General features: G+C 39.1%; 1 protein-coding gene across 1 annotated transcript in view; it reads right to left on the minus strand.

Annotated features, from left to right (window-relative positions):
• Nucleotides 1–19,114, minus strand: part of NEGR1 (neuronal growth regulator 1) — a 1,077,808-nt gene that overhangs the window by 247,968 nt on the left and 810,726 nt on the right. Inside the window, exon 5 of the mRNA XM_072649843.1 lies at nt 9,339–9,459. Coding sequence (XP_072505944.1) covers nt 9,339–9,459 — 121 coding nt within the window. The remainder of the gene's footprint in view (nt 1–9,338; nt 9,460–19,114) is intronic.

Here is a 19,114-nt window from a genome sequence, read left to right on the forward strand (position 1 = left end):
CCCTACTGTTTTCAGTCTGCTTTGTTTTCTGGGTACTGTCAATTAGTCTGTTGAAGGGGTCTTATTAATCAAGGCATAAGCCTGAAAAAATAAGTTGCCTTTTAGCACACAATCTTCTTAAATTATGACAAAAGATCACAGTTGGTTGGGGTTTTTTTTGTTTGTTTTTTGTTGTTGCTGCACTGTGGCAGTGGTTTGGTTTTCTTCTTTTCTTGGGAGGAATAAGAAGAAAGAAATATTTGATAATTGAAAAAAATAAAAACAACCCTCTCTTATAAAAACTATCAACTATTCAAGTGTTCTTTATTAGAATATTCCAGACTCTCTCAATCATCTTTTCCCACCCTGCCTATGACATAAGTTGGCCCCACTCATCTACTCCACGTCTTAAGCTAAAGATGAAACTATTAATGTTTAGAGAGAAAGAAAAAAAGAAAGAAAATTCCTGAATTGTGCATAAATTCTCACTTTTCTTTGCAATGATAATTGCTTAAGGGAAGACTTGCATTTTGCAAGGATGTTTGCATTTCAGGAGTAGGAAAGAAGGCTCAATCAACGGTTTCCCTTAGAATTATAATTACCACAAAAATGATTTTCCTAAACAAACACCAATTACTTTTGGAAAGAGAAGAGTAAATTTAAACACAATTCTTGAAACTCTTCTGGGTGTTACGATATTGAGCTGACAGATCTTTGCAAAGGAATCTTAGGAGGCTGGGTAAGTAGGAAAAGTACTGTAGATGAGCTTCAAGGGAGATATGTATAAAGAAATACATTTGGCAGAAAAATAAATCAAGCTGTGATTTTAGGATGACTATCTGTAAACTGCCAGTTACTATGCAGAAGAGAGGCTTCATGCTTATTGAAGATGTTTCATATAAAAAGCAAAGCAAACCAGAACAGAAACTTCAATGATCCAGACATCTTCACCAAAAGAATTACCTTTGGGTTGGTAAAAAGCTGAACAGAAATGATTAACAAGGACTCGATCAGGATAAGGAGATAGACCCTTGGATAAACAAAAGTTTCAAGCGTATTTTTAAGAGCTAAGTGGTTTGTTAAGAATGAATATGAGTTCCATTTAATTTTGTATCCTATGTTTTAGCTAGGTATGACCTTTGTGTGTACTGTGGGACCAGTTTATAATGAACGACTGGTTTCCTTCTATGTCCTCTTTCCTCATCTAATTGCAACTAAAATTTAACGGCCACAAAAGAAGGATTTCATGAGCCCAAGGACATGGAATCCACTTCTTTATCTGGCTTCACAAGTGATATATAGTTCCCTTTGATTTAGTGCAACTCGCTGTCTTAACAACAACACATGCTTTCTATGTGCTGTAACTAATGCTTTACATTCTCCTTAACAAGCATACCCTTTTTTCTTTGTATAACCAGTTCCACTGTAATGAGTGGCCATTTTTTTCTTTCTTTGTCTCATGTAATATATAAATACCCCTATCTTAATTGTAAGAGTCTCACGTGTCTACCAACTGCTGGTGGAGTGTGTCTCACTCTGAGTGAATAAGCCACAATAATTCTCTCTCTGGCTTGTGCTGCCTTGTTGGCAGTAGCTGGTCAGAAAGACCCAAAGGAAAATCATTCAGCAGGAACAAACATTCCTAATGCCTGTAGTTACTGATGTGGATACAAAGGTGCCCTAAGGGTTAATATTAAAGGTTGTTTTTTCAGTACTTTGTGAGGCCCCTCCTGAGATTGAGACCTCCTAAGGTCTCTTGCCCTTATCTTGAAATACAATAAAACTTCCCCCTTATTCTGGACCATAAAATTCCTTGTCTCCCCCCATCTTGGATCATAAAGTTTCCCCTGTCTTCTTTAACATGTATCATCCATCTTCCTCATCTTGTCCCTAAATCTCCAACCCCTATTAGACACCCTAAAAATAACGGGAGGTTGCATAACTTTCTGTCTATATAAGTCTGAGTCTTTTCCTATATCACTGCCTCTGTTTAGCTCCTTGCTAAATCTCAGTTCCATCTGCTTTTGCATCAGTAAAGCTCCCATTGGCTAAAGAGAAGGCCTAAGTGGATTCTTTCAAATCTGAGCCAGTTCTTCCAACTCTGACCTCAGCATTACTGTGCTAAGCAATTTCCAAATTTTATCTGATCTGTTACATTTGCGGGAAAGTTGACAAGAGGAAGATGAATTCAGTTCACCTGGATCAGATGAACTGCATCCTTGGGACTTGACTGAATAGACTTGAGATGTTGACCAACACCACTGATGTTGAGGATTGGGAGAGGCATGCATGGCAGAACTGGAGAGGGGCAAATGTCTTGATTTTCAAGAACCAAAGAGAATAGAGCCTGCAAACTATAAGCTTGTAAACTTTACCAAAATTTCTGGGAAATTCCAGAGTATGTCATTAAGTGGTTAGTAAACTTTCAGATAAAGAATTATAAAGGACAAAGAACTGGACTTGTTTCAATAAATGCTGATTAACTGATTTCTTCATCAGGAACAGGTCATATCGGACAAAGTCATTTCTTTTTTTTTCTTTTTTCTTTTTTCTTTTCTAACAATTACTAGACTTATAGCTCAGAGGAATATCATTGTTGCTGTTGAGCCATATTTTTAGTCATGTCTGATTCTTCCTGATCCCATTTTAGGGCTTCTTGACAAAGACACTGGAGTGGTTTGCCGTTTCCTTCTTCAGCTCATTTTACAGATGAGAAAAATGAGTCATATAGAGTTAAAGGACTTGCCTAGGGTCACTCAGTTAATAAGTGTCTTAGGCAAGCTTTGAACTCACACAAATGAGTGTTCCTGACTCTAGGGAAAGCACTACATCCATTGCACCATCTGGCTGCCCTAGGAATATTATAGCTTGACTTAAATAGGCTTTTAAAAATTATTTTATTTGTTTTCAGTGTTCTACAATCACTTCCATATATCTTAGATGTTTTCCCCCTCCTTCCCTACTCCCTCCCCGCAACGGCATGCCATCTTCTATAGGCTCTACACATACATTCCTATTAAATATGTTTTCACCTCAGTCATGTTGAATAGAAAAATTAAAATGAATGGGAGAAATCATAAAACAAAACAAAACAATACAAAAGTAAGTGGTCTGCTTCATTCTGCAATCCAACTCCATAGTTCTTTCTCTGGATATGGAAGGAGTTTTGCCTCAAAAGTCCATTGGGAATTTTTTAGGTCCTTGCCTTGCTATGAAAGACTAAGTACCAGAAAAATCCCTCGCATACTGGGGTTGTTGCTGTGTACAAAGTTCTCCGGTCCCTTTCACTCAACATCAGTTCATGTAAGTCTTTCTAGTCCTCTCTGAATAGACTTCAGTAGATTGTAGCAAGGTGATATAGTGTTCTTTGTTATTCTTGTGGAAAATATGGAAAAGAAATGAATTTGGAATTGGCTGATGGGCCAAACTTGGAGAAATCATTAATGTTTAGATGTCAAATTGAAAAGGATGACTCCAACTCAGGGAACTGTCAAGATCATCTGCTCCTCTCTCAGTTTTCCAGGGTGTTAACACTCCCTTCCAACTTCATACTACTCCCAAATTTGATAAACATGCCATCCATACCTTTATTAAGGACACTGATTTAAAAAAAAAAGTCCAAATGTCCATGGTAAGGCCTGTTGTAGGAGGGAACTTTTTATCATGGAGGGATTGAGTGAATCCCAGTTCTAAACTTTTAAAAATAATGTGAACTTGGCTTGATTTGTCAAGCTAGTGTGAGAGAAGTATACCATATTTCTACCTCATTATTACACAACTCTAGACTTTGAGATGGAAGCAGTCAATCAGACATATAAGCTAAATGGGAACACCTTCATTGAATCAATGTGTCAATCAAAGACTTTATACTAGATGCAAAAAGTCTGTGATTGATTTAGAAATACTAAAATCCACTGAATGCAGTGAAACGAGGACATAAAGGAAAAAGAGTGGTATTAGCTGGGGAGATTCAGTCATGCCTTGTAGTTTTGATATAAAATAGAAGATCCATTTGTCATTTAGGATTTCAGGGTTTGCTGGCAGAGAAGAAGGAAAAGGCAACCTCAAGAGCGGAGCCAGGATGGATAGACAGGAAAGGGGCACAGACAGGGAGTAATGAAATGGAGAACTGAGGAAAATGAGGCTGAGAAAGGCCATTGATCTCATAGGTATTTGGGGAGTCTTGGGCTAAAGACACCAGTGGTACTAACCTTTACAATGAGCAGAGAGAGTGCCAAGAAAATGTCTGTTTTTCCCTAACTTCCTAAGTGGATTCTTCCCCAAGTACCTATCCTAAAAGACACTAGAGCAAGCTCTGATCCTTTCTTTAATTCAATCATTCGGATAACCTGGATTTTGCCTCTACCTCCCAAAGAACCAGGGTTCACATAGAAATCAATGTACATTTAAATGAAGACAGAGAGCCAAACCACTCCTTTCTAACTGGGGCCTCTGAACCACTGGATTCTATTCCTAAATTTTCATTTAATCTAAAGTCCCCCAAGTGGTAGAAGCCTGATTCTACAGAACCTGAAAGGATATTGTATTTCTCCTCCACTAAAAGCTAGTTTTTTCTCATAACAGGGCATAGCTTATTACATTTCCAGAGAGTAAGTGGGGGAACAAAGGAAGATGTTAGCTATCTCTGGTCATTGGCACCCTCCAGAGCTAGACCTGTGTTCACTGGCGCCACAATATAAAAACTGAAATACAGACAAGAAGTGGGGAAGGGGAAAAGAAAATGTTCATGACTGTTGAAAGAGGTAGATCTAAGCCCAGTATCACTAAAGAGGCCCTGGTAATAATCACTCCTAGCTTCCTAAAATACTTTGATTGTTGTTACGAATCATGACCTTTCCTTTTACTATCACAATTTGCCATAATTCCTTGGGGACCAGAGGGAGGATGGTGTGACTCAGGAAGATAAAACAAAATAAAAACCAAAACAATGGAATCTCTATCTTCAGGAATATGTTGATTCACCTTGGGAGAGTGTGGGGTTGTGTATCATTCTTGGAAGAAAGAGGAGAGAGGATGGACTTTTGAAATTGATTATGGGCAGAACACTATGCCTCATTATTTCATATTTCAGCCACTCATTCACTATATGTTGTTCCAGTTATAACGATCTATTCACTATTCTCTTTTCTTGCTGCTCCATCCTCAGCCTTTGAATATGCTATTCCCCTTACTGGGAGCCACTCACTGCTCACTCCTGCCTTTTAGAAGCCCTGACTTCCTTCAAGGCACAGAGGATCAATCAATCCACAACCACCAAGCAGCTTTGTACTGGGCTCTGTGCTTGGTGATAGGGATGCAAAAGGGAGAAATGTCCTTCCTTTAGACAAGCAAGGACAGGATACAGATAAACTCACTGAACATGGAATGGATGGGGGTTGAGGCGGGTATCTGGAGAAGCAGAGTCAAGAAAAAAAAAGAGACATCCTCTTAAAGGAATTGGCAAGAGCTGAGCTTTGTTACAACGTAGGTTTAGCCATCCCCATGCAGTCTGTTCTAATCACTTCCCCAATCCCACTCATTGTTCATGTCTATCCCCTCCTGAAATGACTGCCTTAGTCTGGCTCACTTATGTGTGTCTTTGTTGTATCACACTGCTAAAGTGCTGTCCTCCCCAAGTAAACCATGAGCTACTTGAGAGTAAGGATTGTTTTCTTTTTGTCTTGATTATTTCCACCACCTAATACAGTGTTTAATATATAGTAAGCATGCTATGACGACTCATTGTATCAAATTACCTTGAGTACCCTTAAAAATTTCCTTGGTTCCACTGTCAGCAGCAGATTTCTGAACAAGATGAACCATGGGTCTACCTCCATAGGACAAACCGTCCCTTTATCATTTGTTCATTTCCCTACAACACCTAACACGTAGTAGTCACTTGTTGACTGAGTCTTTGCATCAAACGCTGCAGTCTCATCTTGTGACAGGTGTAGAGAAGTGTTTCCTTGCACATGGGACTCCCTGGAACACATACATTCTATACTTCCATTTTTAAGGCAAAATAGTCTCTCCTTTTTTTCCATGTCATCTCATCCAAGAATATTACTGTGCTTGAAGATTTGGTTTTTAAAAAATCTGAGGAGGCTACGAATAGCACCATTGTTTGCCAAGAGTACCCACACGTCATCATCATCACTGCTATCAAGTTCAACATTTACACACACTTTGTGATTTTCAGTGTTTCACACCTATTGTCTTATTTAGTCCTGACAACAATCCTGTGACATAGGTGCTATTATCACCATTTTACATATGGGGAAGATGAGACGTTGTCCAAATTTCTTCAGTTGCTCTTACATTGACTTGAGAAGCTCTCCCAGAGGAATCATAAGTAGCTAGAGCTTCAGTGGTCCTAGAGTCCCTTGCATTATCTCTGTCCAGAGCAACAACCATCATTTGACCTCTCTGGGCCTCATTTTCCTCCGCTGAAAGAAGATGATATTTGTAAAGTACTTTGTAAACCTAACAGTGCTACAAACATTATTATAGATTATATTTTATATTATAATTATATGATGAGGATGACATTTTGAACCACTCTTTCACATGGTCATCAATAGTGTTTTAAGAACTTATGAGAATTATTTGCTCATATTTTTTCATCACTAAATTCCTGGAGACTCTTTTGGTTTTCTTAATAAGTTTTCAGTGCAATTTAAAAATAAGAAATAAACCACAATTTCATCTTTTCCTCTTTTACTACAATCTTATTCCAATACCTTATCATGCATTCTTGAAAGCCACGACAATGCTGTGTAGCTGCTTCTTCACCAGTCAAGTGCCAACAGAGTACTTCCAAATCATCAGCATCATCCTATGCTGATCATATTCCATCATCAAATGATGATGATGATGATTCATCCTTGAGGTGTTTTCTTTAGGTACGCTGCTGATGACGGAGATAGCTAACATTTCTATAGCTCTTTGCATATGTGATCTTTTATCTTAACCACCTTGTGAGGTAGGCGCTACTATGATCATCATTTTACAGATCTGTATGCTATATTTGAGGTAAGAGTTGAATCAATTCTCGCTGACTCTGCGCCTCTCACCTGATCCGCTGCTCTACCAGCTGCCACACAAAGCACTTACTTCAAAGGGGATTCTTCGATACTCCAGTTGTCTGTGAAGTGGATGATATGGCTACTCTTTCCAATAATGCAGAAATTGTAATCCATGGATACCTTGACAATCAATCTTCAAGAACAGTTGCCCCAAAATCTTCATCACTTTGTGCCTGAGACTCTTGTACCTTATCTGCGCCTGACCTCAGCCAACAGGCAAAGAATCCATCCCAGGTCCGTACTGAAAGCCTTTTCAGCCTCATGAAACAGCTAAAGTGTATACTGCACCATCAGGACTTTCAAGAATTCATGATGAATGGTTGGGATAAGATATTTGTGAAAGAGGGAAAGGTTAAATCATGGTTTATTTGCTACTTTAAAATTGCCTTGACATCTCATCAAGAAAGTCAAAGAAATTTCCAAAAGCTTAGTGCTAAAGCAGATGAATCAGTAGTTCTTAAAGTAGAAATACAGACTATGTACAACCATATGAAAGAATGGTCCAAATTGCAAGTATTAAGAGAAAAACAAATCAAAACAATTGTAGTATTTCAGTTCATGCCTAGGAGACTGGCAAAAATGGCAAAAGATGTTAGAGGGTTTATAGGAAAGTGACTTTGTTAACATGTGGGTGCTGTTATGCAAATGCCATATCATTATCATATCGTTGACCCCAGATTTCAATATGATACACATCCTCCAAGGAGGTCATTGGTAAGAAGAAAGTTCTCATATACATGAAATATGTCTTACCAGATCTTTTATGGCAGCAAAGACCCCCCAAACCAAGTAGGTGCCCATCCATTGGGGAATGTTTAAAAATACTGCAAAACATTAATTTCATGGAATATTAAAATATTTTAAGAAATGAGGCACATGATGAACACAAAAAAGCCTGAATAGACTTACATTAACTGATTCAAAGTCAAGCAGAAGAAAACAAGAGAACAATATACACAGTGATTACAAAAATGTACACGGAAAGAATTACCATAAGATAATAAATTCTTGATTCTAATTTATCATACATGTATGTGTATGTATATATATACATATATATATAACTTGCATGTTATTTCCCCTATGTAGAAAATTGCATTTATTTTCAGACTTTTTTCCATGTATTGCATAGTTTTACTGATTTTCTCCCTTCTTTTTTTTCCTTTAAAAATATTCTTTGTGAAGTGGTAAATTGCTCTGAGACAGGGGTGGTCCAAGGGCATTTGGAGGAATTTTGGCAATATGATGTCAATAAAAAATTATTTTAGAAAGTCAAGGGTACTTTTTATTGTTTTATCTGAAGTACCACCTTTTATATCTGGCCCCACCCTAATCCTCTAAATTAACTATATGGAGCTATTTTGTCCTTGTTTAATGTCTTTATGTGTATTCTGCATACAAATATGTTTATCTGTTTCCAATGTTAGAATTTAAACACTATGAGAACAAGGATTAGGTGCTAAATAAATGACTCAAAGAAGGAGGAAGAGGAAGAAGAGGAGGGGTCCCAACAGTAGGATTAATATTCATATCAACAGCAAGTTACCACACAGTAGGGCCTTTAGAAATGGTTGTTAAATTATTGAACAATTGTTTAGTTTATACTATAGTGTGTTATAGTAGATAGATTCATTGAGAGTGAGAAAGATGGGTTCAAATCCTCCCTTCAGAACACATCTTCTTTATAACCCTCCCCAATTTACTTAATCAGACTCCCCCACCAAACGCAATTATTTTGTAAATTGGGGAACAGATCTTGATCTGCATTGGGTGAAGAATTGTATCAAGTAGAAGGTAAATATGCCAGTAAAATCACAGGGAGAGGAGACAGAGACAGAAAGAAACAGAGCAATATAGATAGAGACACACAGATGGAGAGAGAAAGAGGCAGAGGGAGAGACACTGAAAGAGAGACGGGGAGAAAGAGAGATAGAATTTAGAAGGGATTTAATGTCAGGCCAAATACCTTATTTCCTAGTTACTTCTCATGCATATGTGAGTTTGTGAGAGTACCTAAGAGTGTAGGTTCAGAAATGTGGCAAAAATACAAATACGTATGAAATTATAATTTGACAATCATTTCCACTGTCCTAGAAACCAAACTGGACATTTCCTTCTGCTATAATTGGCTCCTTAGCCTCCCATTCTGGGGCCCAGGTGAGGCTACACTAACCTGTGTATAAGAGACATCCACTCCAATTTAAGAAACTATTTAGTGTCTCAAAAACACAAACACATCAGCTCATTGTTCTCAGATCTCAACAAAGTTCTTACTTCTTCTCTCCTTTGTACCACTCGAAGGCTGGGGGTGGCACACCTGCACCTTCACATCTTATCAATCCGCTGCGTCCAGGGGCCACTGTGCCAGATTTAATTTCCTGGATTGTGGGAGCAACTGGGGGAGAAAAAAAAGTATTTGTAAGCAGCAAAATCAACTGCAGAAATATCGCACATATATATTTTTATTCTTTCTATATTCAAAGTAATCTTATATCTGATGGGATAATACATCATATTTTCTGTGTTTTATGTTGCTAATACAAAACCAGTCATTTTCAGCTGCATTTTTCAAGCTGAACAGCAAATAGATGTTTCCTGGGAGTGCAGTGTAAAGGTAATCCATTTTCCTCTCTCTTTTAAGAAGTGAGATTGGGGGCAGGGAGGAGAGAGTGTGAGGAGTGTACCAGACAAACACTTTATAATGTGTCTTTCTTCTAAAGAAGAAAAAATGTTATTCTAAAAATGTGTGAACGCCACTAACACTACTAATAAAAAAGGTGGAGGTTGACACGCTAGGGGATTATCCTCCTTAGGCAAAGGACTTAGTTAGACACATTGGGTATCTAAAAATAACCAAGTGATCTGGATCTCTTTAAGATGTCTTTAGGAAGTCATAAAACACCATGGGGTATGATGCTCCTTCTATATGTAGAAAATGTGAAGAGAGACCACAGCATAAGCATTCTTCCAACAGGATGTGGCCTTGATTGTGAAGCAGATTGTTGATGGTTCATCAGATTCCATGAAGGTTGGCACTTTGCTCCTAAATTATACCACCCCTGTGCTTCTTTTATATTTCTTTTCTCCATAGCAGGTGTTTGAATTGTTGCTGAGGTGAGGGCAGAGGGGAAGGTCTCAAAGGGGGGAGGGGGTATAATTAAGTCCCTCTTTGGAACAAAGTGAAAATAATGCAAAATTGCAGATCTAAAAGGATTAAGAGCGAAAAAATAGGATTAAAACAAATTAGAAATTGCTTTTGTATTTTCTATTTGAACTACTTTGTGCATTCCTAAAAATTGCTAAAACAAAGCCCCAAATACCTTCATATAATTTAAACCATTTCCCCCAACAATAATCTTGATCTTATTTTGCAATTGCTATATACACACAAGACCTATGAGCAGACTGTGGACATGTATTCTTTCCCTTTCAATCACTCAGATACTTTAATGGACTTAGGATTTCATTAATGTTCGTACTCTGATACAGCGGGTGACTGATCCATGACTGCTTAGGCAGCCCTTATCCTTTCCTCCCTATGAAATCCCCAAAAGGAGTCCTCCAAACAGTCATGAACTGTCCTTGCCTTCTCTTGACATCATGATGATACCAAGGGAACAAGAGGGCTGCTCTATGACTAAGCTTTGCTTTTTGTATGTGGTGCACCTTTTATTCTTATTCCATTCTCTAATTATAGAGGCAGAGAAAATAGGATAGTATCTTTAAAGCTTGAATGGATCTCAGAGACCATTCAGTAAAATCCTCTCATTGATTCCTTGTGGAAACTTGGGCCACAGGATATTGTCACATATTCAAAGTCATGGAGGCAACAGGAGACAAAGATGGAATTTGAACTCACGTCCTCTGATTCCAGACCTTCTTGTTTGCTGTGCTGCCATGAATACATAAAAGCTAAGACGAGGACTATCTTACTTTTATTTTCTTTGAATACCCAATGCCTGGTAAATATTAGGAGCTTAATACTTATTGAGTAATTGATGGGTTAGTTGGGTGATGCTAACCTTTTCATGGTTCCTTTTTAGTGTCTTTGTGTCTGTCCTCTGTGTTTGTGTGCTCACATCCTTTATTCTCCCTCTCTGTTGTCCTCTGGGCAACTCTCAAGTTCACTTCTTTTTAGATTTTAGAGTCCCATGAATTCTAGAAGGATAATTTCTCTCTTTCACATTTCTTTCTCTCAATCACACAAAGAGGCTATAACTTTTTTATGATTTCTAGCTATTATTGAAGATGCAATAACCACTTGCAACAAAAGATCCATTCCAAGTTTCTATTGATATCCTGGTTAGTTTAATTACTTCATGCTGTCAAAAGTCCCACAACCTGCTACAAACAAAAGGAAACTGACATTGTCTGAAAAGGCAAGTATGATGAACTGAAATGAAAATCAAATCTACTCTTTAAAAGCACCTCATGAATGAATGAACAAGGACTGACCGAATGAATGAAGGGATGAAAAAGCACATGTTAAACACTTAATATACACAAACCACTGCGAAGCAATGGGGATACACATAGAAATCAAGACAATCCCTGCTCTCCAGAAGCTCCCGTTCTAAAAAGGGCATTCCACATCTAGAGGAGGCTTCAAATTTGAATGAAATAAAACAGAAGAACCTAACAAGGCAGTGAAAGAGACAAAATCTGACCACCAGGGACAGATGTAAGGGAAGTCCAAAGGACCCACATCAGATTCAAGTGTAATGGCCATTGAGGAGGGTCCTGGCCACATCAGTCTTCAGGAACATATGCAGTTTGGCTGATAAATCATTCCCCATGGGGCCTTGGAACATGGGCAAATCTGCTCCAGTTGGCGTTGGTCCTTTAACCACATGATGAAGAGACAACTATGGACGGGCTGCTGAGACAGAACTGGGGAGGGGGTGTAACAAAAGACAGTAACTGACCAAAGTGAGCTTCCCTGACTTTTCTGCCTGTGTTTGAGTGAAGAGGGAAACATGCTGTAAGCCTCTGGCTGGAGGAGTGACTTCTGACCCCTCTCATCTGAACTGGAATGACTCAGACAGCACATGGCCGAGCTGTGGTGAGCAAGGTTGTAGGAGAGGGCAGAGCAGGCTCCTATGTTCTGTGAGGACATGTCCTTACTGTCTTATTTATTTTTCTCTTGATTTTAGATGAAGAAGAACCTAAGAAACTTTAAAAAGGCAAGAGCTAGAATGCCAAAAGCTGGAGTTTATATTAGGATTTAATGGAGGTTGAGCATAGGTAAGGTCCACTTGATCACTCAATAACTATCAGTTAAGTACCTATCATGTGTCAGGCAATACACTAAATGTTGGGGATATGAAAAAAGGCAAAAGAGAGTCCCTGGCCTCAAAGGGCTCCCAGTCTAAAACGTGCCAGCAACTATGTACAAACAAGATGTTTTCAGGATAAATTGGAGATGGGAAGGCATGGGGAGGGGGAAGGTTTAGGAAAGGTTTCTCATAGGAGGTGGGATTTTAGCTAGGACTTGTAGGAAGGATATTCCATGAATGGGATAGCAGTAAAAAGCCTGGATTTGGGAGATTGAGGATCTTGTGCAAGTTCAAGAGCCCCTGGATTTTAGAGCACCTTGCAGGCTATTAGGTATAAAATGGTGGAAAAGCTAAGGCAAGCTCAAGTTGAAGGACTCTGAATGGCAAAGAACAGCTATTGTGTTTGACCCTGGAGGCCACAGGGAGCCACTGGAGCTTATTAAATAGGTGACATGGTCAGATATGCACTTTAGGAATCTCATTTTGGTGACTGAATGGAGGATGAACAGATCTGAGGCTGGCAGATCCACTAGCCCGCTACAGCAAGAGTCTAGGTGTGAGGACACAGGGGTGGTATCAGAGGAGAGAAAGGGGAACATACAAGAGAGGTTAAGTGAGTAATATTGATAGACTTTGTTAACAGATTGGATATGGGAGGTGGTGAGGAGTCCAGGCTGACTCCTAGATTCTGAGGATGAGGGACTGGGATGATCCTGTGGCTCTCTACAGTAATAGGGATGGTAGGGAGAAAGGTTTTAGAGGGAAAGATAATGAGTTCCATTTTGGAAAATGTTTAATATAAGATGTCTCTTGGACTGGTAGTCTGAGATGTCTGAAAGCCACTTGGAGATGGGCAGACCTCACAACCCCTTGGGATGGGTCTGGGGATTCCCGACCCATCAGAGTGAGTTGGAATGAGGAAGCCCCATTTATACAGGTGAAACAAGAGACATTGTGATTACATACTTCCTATGTGCCACGCTCTGTGCGAGGCCCTGGGGATCAAGAAGCAGAAAGGAAGTAGTTCCTGACCTCCAGGAACTTACATCCTACAAAGAGGAACTACAGAAATTAAATTAAAGGTTGTATTTTAGAAAAATTATCTAAAACATTAATATTTTAGACACTCTCAAAGACTAAGGGCACTTAGTAGGGCCATGGGTGATGAGGGAATTAGGGCAGGTGTATGATTAAAAAAAGTAGCACAGGAGTTGGAGGTGATTAATAGGTAACAAGAAATTATGATCAATCAATCAACAAGCATTTATTAAGTACTACATGCTAGGCACTATGCTAAATATCGGGGAGAGGGACAAAAATCACGGAAGCTCCTTGATCTCAAGAAGGCTGAATTTTAATAGCATGTTCTGTGAAGATACAAGATAGCCTGGGATGGGAAAACCCCAGCAGCTCATGTAGGCCTAAAGATGCAGCTTTGATTTCATGGCTGTGGATCTATGGAAGGATTGAAATTCCACATTTCAAAGTAGCTATTCTAGATGTTTTTTTAGGGAGTGAGCACTGGCCCCTATTCCTGACCTACTCCGGTGCCATGGAGATTGCTGCAGAAGCTGGCAAGACAAATCAAGTCATCTTCTGATGGGCACTGGCCTGTGCATAGGGAAGCCAACGTAACATTGATGAGAAGCTCAAGAAAGATTTCACCTATTCCATTATCTTATAGGCAAAGAACTTGCCCTTTACTCATTTTCTTCCACTGTCCCTATTGGAAAAGGGATGCAGAGGAGGGTTCCCCTTGTCTGGAATGTTTTCAGAGGCCTACAAGCATGAATTATGTAGGTTGAGATGGTAGGAACAATCTGGAATCCAATACTTAGGATACTATCTGGCACATAGTAGGCATTTAATAAATTATTATTATTTAATAGACTGACTAACTGGTGGTATTTGGGAGAGAATGTTCATACCAGTGAGACGATGGGTCCAATCATGACGTGAACATGTGAATTAGTGTAATTACCAAGATAATCAAACCTAGGTTAGTTTGATCGATTGTTTGGTGGTGTAGCTACATCTCCACTCAGTTGTTTAGTGTCCTGTAAATAGAATCTCTGCCTAGCTAAATTAAACTTAAGCCATAGTGGTTAAATACATACATGTTACAGAATAATAGGAATATGTTTCATATTTTTAATATATGTCATAAACTAATAGAATTATGTAGCATAAAGGCCACACAACTCTATTTGTCTATAACACATTTCATAATATTTGATATGTGTATGTATATGTATATATAATACATGGACATAATGTATATGTGTATGTATATGTGTATTATGTACATACATACATGTTATACATTTCTATTCGTCAAAGGACACTGGTTATGAATAAAATATATTAAACCAAGATTCTGTGAGAATGCACCTAATTTTCTGCCAAAATGATTTCCATTTAAAACATTCTTTAAGACAGGAATCCAGTCTGTAGTGGTGTATGTTGATTCATTATGGGCATTTCTCCCAGCACCCCCAGGTGGTTCAGTGTGTAGAGTGTCGGAGCCAGGAAGTAGATTTCAGGTCTGACCCCAGATACACATGAGCTGTATGACCCTTGGCAAGTCACTTGGCCTTTCTCTCAGTCTCAGTTTCTGCGTCTGTAAAATTGATGGTCCTTCCAGCTCTAAATCTCCGTTTCATTTCTATGTGCTATTTTTCTTCTCTTCCTGCTCATATAACCCTTCCATCAATAGCGCTAGAGCAGCAGAGAATGTGACTGGCTAAGCCCCATCGACTACGGAGGTCAGTGGCATCTTTTAGACCAGATTGCAGGATGGTCGAAGCTGCAATTTGAGTGCCCATGGCAGGTGAGAAAGGAGTTTTATACAGTGTCGAACTAAGGTGATTTCAAGAGAACAATGCTTTTGATTTCATCAGAATGTTCTTAGGCAGATGTACTAAAGATAACAAAACAGATGTTGGGCTGAGCCAGCAGTGAAAGGGTCGATGAGAGGTATTTAACACCTGTGTGATTAGCTGCTCATAAAAGATGATCTTCCTTTTTTTCCGTTTGCTCAGTGGGATTATTTCCTTTCATTGTTAAACCAGTCATTTCAGGATGGAGATAATTTAAGGGTTCTTCAGCCAAAACTCCAGGCTCTGCAGGTGCTAGAGACAGAGCCTTTGCAACTTGGCACCCAACAAGCCCAATCCAGATGCAGAGTTTTTTAGCTACTTGACAATAGCCAGAAAGATCTTCCTCCATTTCTTTGGTCCTCCTTGGACAGTCCTGGGAGCTGAGAAGGAACACATGTGAAGACCCTTCACCAGCCTTGGGGAGTAGTGATCACAGCAATGAACCCCTCATCATCCTCTGATGGCCAAGGCAAGCTAACAAAAAAACCCTTGATTAGGATGTCATGGAGCTGCTGCCTCTGAAGCAGCTGCTTGGAACCTCACTTTTAGTGGCTTGTGATTTTACATAATTGTATTTGAAGACTTTATTCCAGGTGGCTATATTTTGGTCCCATGAATCAGGCAGAGAGCCCAATGGGGAGGATCTCAGAAAAGAAACTACTACCCTTAGTGAACTGAAGCAAAAAGCTCTTTTGCAAAAAAAGTGTATTTACTTAGAGTTTGGATAGGGTGTACACAATCATCCCAGTCCAGAATATATGCTAGAAAAGAAGTCCTTCTTAGTATCTACCTCTTGGTAACTTCTTGGAGGACTCTCAGTTGGGAAATCTCCTCTACTAATGCAAATCAAATAGCTTGGCAAGGGATTATCGAGCACTTACTATGTATGCATCACTGTGCTAGGAACTGGACATAAAACGATGATGAAATCCAGCTCTCTAATAGTTCCAGAACATTGTCAGGGAACACCGTGTAGTGACTTGCCCAAGGTCCCACGTGTCAGACACATGGCTTTGGGTGACACCAAGGTGGACCCTTTCTTCTTCCTTTATGCCAGATGGCTTTTGCTAATTGGAGTCTTGTAAGGCACGAACCTTTGGACACTGTATTCTGATAAAGCTTTTCCTGAGGGAGACCCATCTCCAAAGGAGAGCAGCCATCCTTTCACACTCTTTTGTCTCTCATTGCCTTTATCTATTTCTAGCTGTTCAGCTTATATGCATGCAGTGTATATTTATGTGCATTTGTTGTTTCTGCTGTTAGAATGTAAGCTCCTTGTGAGTGGGGAGTCTGTAATTTGTTGTTTGTATTCCCAAGACCTAGGGCAATGTCTGGCACATAATAGGTGCTTAATAAATGTTGTTGATTGGATGGATAATTTTCATATGATAGGTCTGGATTTCAAGATATCCTCAGAGTATATCTTGCCATGGGGGAATGTGCCAGAGGTCTGTTGGTTAAATAATCTGTCTCACAAAGACAGAAGGAGGTTTTGAGCTCAGAACCTTAAGAGTCAATATTCTTTGATAATCATGTTAAGGATTTAATTAATTATTCGCTTTTGGGGACTGAGTGGGAAAACATGGTGGCTCCACTCAAAGTAGTGAGGCATGATGGCTTCATATATCTCTCAGAATGGGACACATGCTCAGTTATAAGGGAAAATAAAGGAATTACGTACTGTGGATTAATTTCTCCCTTAGAGACATATTGAGTGCTATCTCAGAGCACCCAGTTTGGGGATCAGTCAAATGTATGAAGTCAGGCTGCTAAAAAGCTAAACTCTAAAGTTCTGCTGAATGATATTCTTTACTTTCCAAATATTTGGCTAAGTATTCTTCACAGTGAACCACAGAACAAAGCTTAAAGGGAAGGCTGAGGTTTTAAGGAATTGTTGAAGAATTTCAAGTTCCCCTTTTGTTGTCACAGCTACTAATGGTGATGACAATGTTCAGAGTACCACCAACAAAGAAGAGATCTTTAGCTGTGGTCTGGCATTTGAGCCACACAGCAACATTGCGTAACAGGTATGGTAGCTATTATATGCCCATTTTACAACTGAACAAACTGAGCCTCTTAAACTTTCTGTGATGTGCCTATGGATATACAGCTAATAAGTGTCAAAGGCAGGATGTGACTTCAGGTTTTTTAATGACAAGGTCTGCACTCTCTCTGCTATTCCAAGGAAGCCTGGAGAATTCTACTCATGAACCTTTAAAGGTTATTAGCATATCATAGATTCATTCCTCTTTTAAGAACTGGGAGCCATGGTGACTCTTAAGTTAAAGCAGTAGAAACTGGTCTGCTGCTCTTCCTGCTTCATTAACCCTCACCAGGGTACAAGTTGATTAAAACAATCTTTCATCATTGCTCTCTGATCTCCCAGAATTCCTTCCACAGAACTGCCTTCTGTAATGTTGTTAATCAAGTTAATCTCCTTTCATATGCACAAATGGTAGGCCTCCTACTTGGCTTCGCATTGCCCTTGAATGAAGAGAATTGGGTTCAGCCGTGGTGACTGAGCATGCCTGGCATGCCCGAACCTCTAAGAGGGTGTTAGGAAGACAGAGTATTATGGTACTCCCTATATGATGGGGTCAAGAAGAGATCTCTGGTTGATGCAAGTCAATTAAATTAACCAGAAACTGAAATTGCATTCTATCTTTTGGATGAAAAGCAATCAAGTACTGGAAATTTACTTTTAATTTGACCTTAATGAACTTGTTTAACTTTTTAACATCTATGAGGACAATGGACTAAACCAAGAGTTTGGAAATCCTGCTGTGTTTAGTGGCATGATGGAACAAGAGAACATAGTCTGACATTCAGGTCTGCCCCAGAGGCAAAAGAAGAGTTATGTCAGAGATTCAGATCTGCAGGGACTAAGGGGTGTTGTCTGGTAAAACCCCACATTTTTATAGCTGAGAAGACTTACGTCTTGAATGAAAAGATTTGCACAAGGTCAAATGGAAGTGGTGAAGCAGGAATTTGTTTCAGTAATTTAAGTGAAGGATGATGAAAAGATAAGCTAAGGTGGTGCATCATCTGAATGGAGGGAAGGGGTCAGATGAATTCATCCACTCTGTCTCTGCCATTCAATTCAGGTGGCTTCAATTCACAGAAAAAGATGTCTCCATTTTGGGTATCACCTGGTCTCCTCGCTCTCCCCTCTTCTTTCTTTCTTGCATATGTGTGTGTATACATATACATATATGTGTATATATATATGTATGTATGTATATATGTGATCCTGCTTACTACATTGTAAGTTCCTTAAGGTCAAGAAATGTCCTTCTTTTTATTAATTATATCCCCAACACTTATCACAGTGCCTGAAACGTAATAGGTTCTTAATACTGTTTATTGGATTGGATTGAGTATATAAAATGTAAAGGTAGAAATGGTGAGAGTTGGCAACTGATTCGATATGTGAACTATGGAAAAATAAAAAAGTTGCAGGTAATGTTGAGGTTACAGACCTTGGAAGCTGGAAAAATCCTGTTGCATTTTAATGGGAAAAAAGCTTAGAATATGGAAGGTTATTGAAGGAAAGAGAATGAAAAAAGCTAATAGACTTGTACTTGTGATCTTTCTGGGAATCTGTTTGAAATGTCCAATAGGTAATTGGTAGGACTGAAGTCCAGGAGAGAGATGGGGGCTGAATACATATATCTATAAGTTATCTACATTGAAATAAAAATTTAACTCATGGAAACGAATGAGATCACCAAGGAAGAAGGGAACACAAGCAAAGAAGAGTGACCAGGACAGAGTCTTGGGGAATAGTCACAAATTTGGGGATGGGAAATGATATAGATGATGATCCAGCAAAGGAGACTGAAAAAGAGTGATCATTTAAGAGGAGAACCAAAAGAGAGCAGTGTCCAGAAAGAAA

Source organism: Notamacropus eugenii, chromosome 2 (genome assembly GCF_028372415.1).
Source record: "Notamacropus eugenii isolate mMacEug1 chromosome 2, mMacEug1.pri_v2, whole genome shotgun sequence".
In the NCBI taxonomy this organism is placed as follows: Eukaryota; Metazoa; Chordata; class Mammalia; order Diprotodontia; family Macropodidae; genus Notamacropus; species Notamacropus eugenii.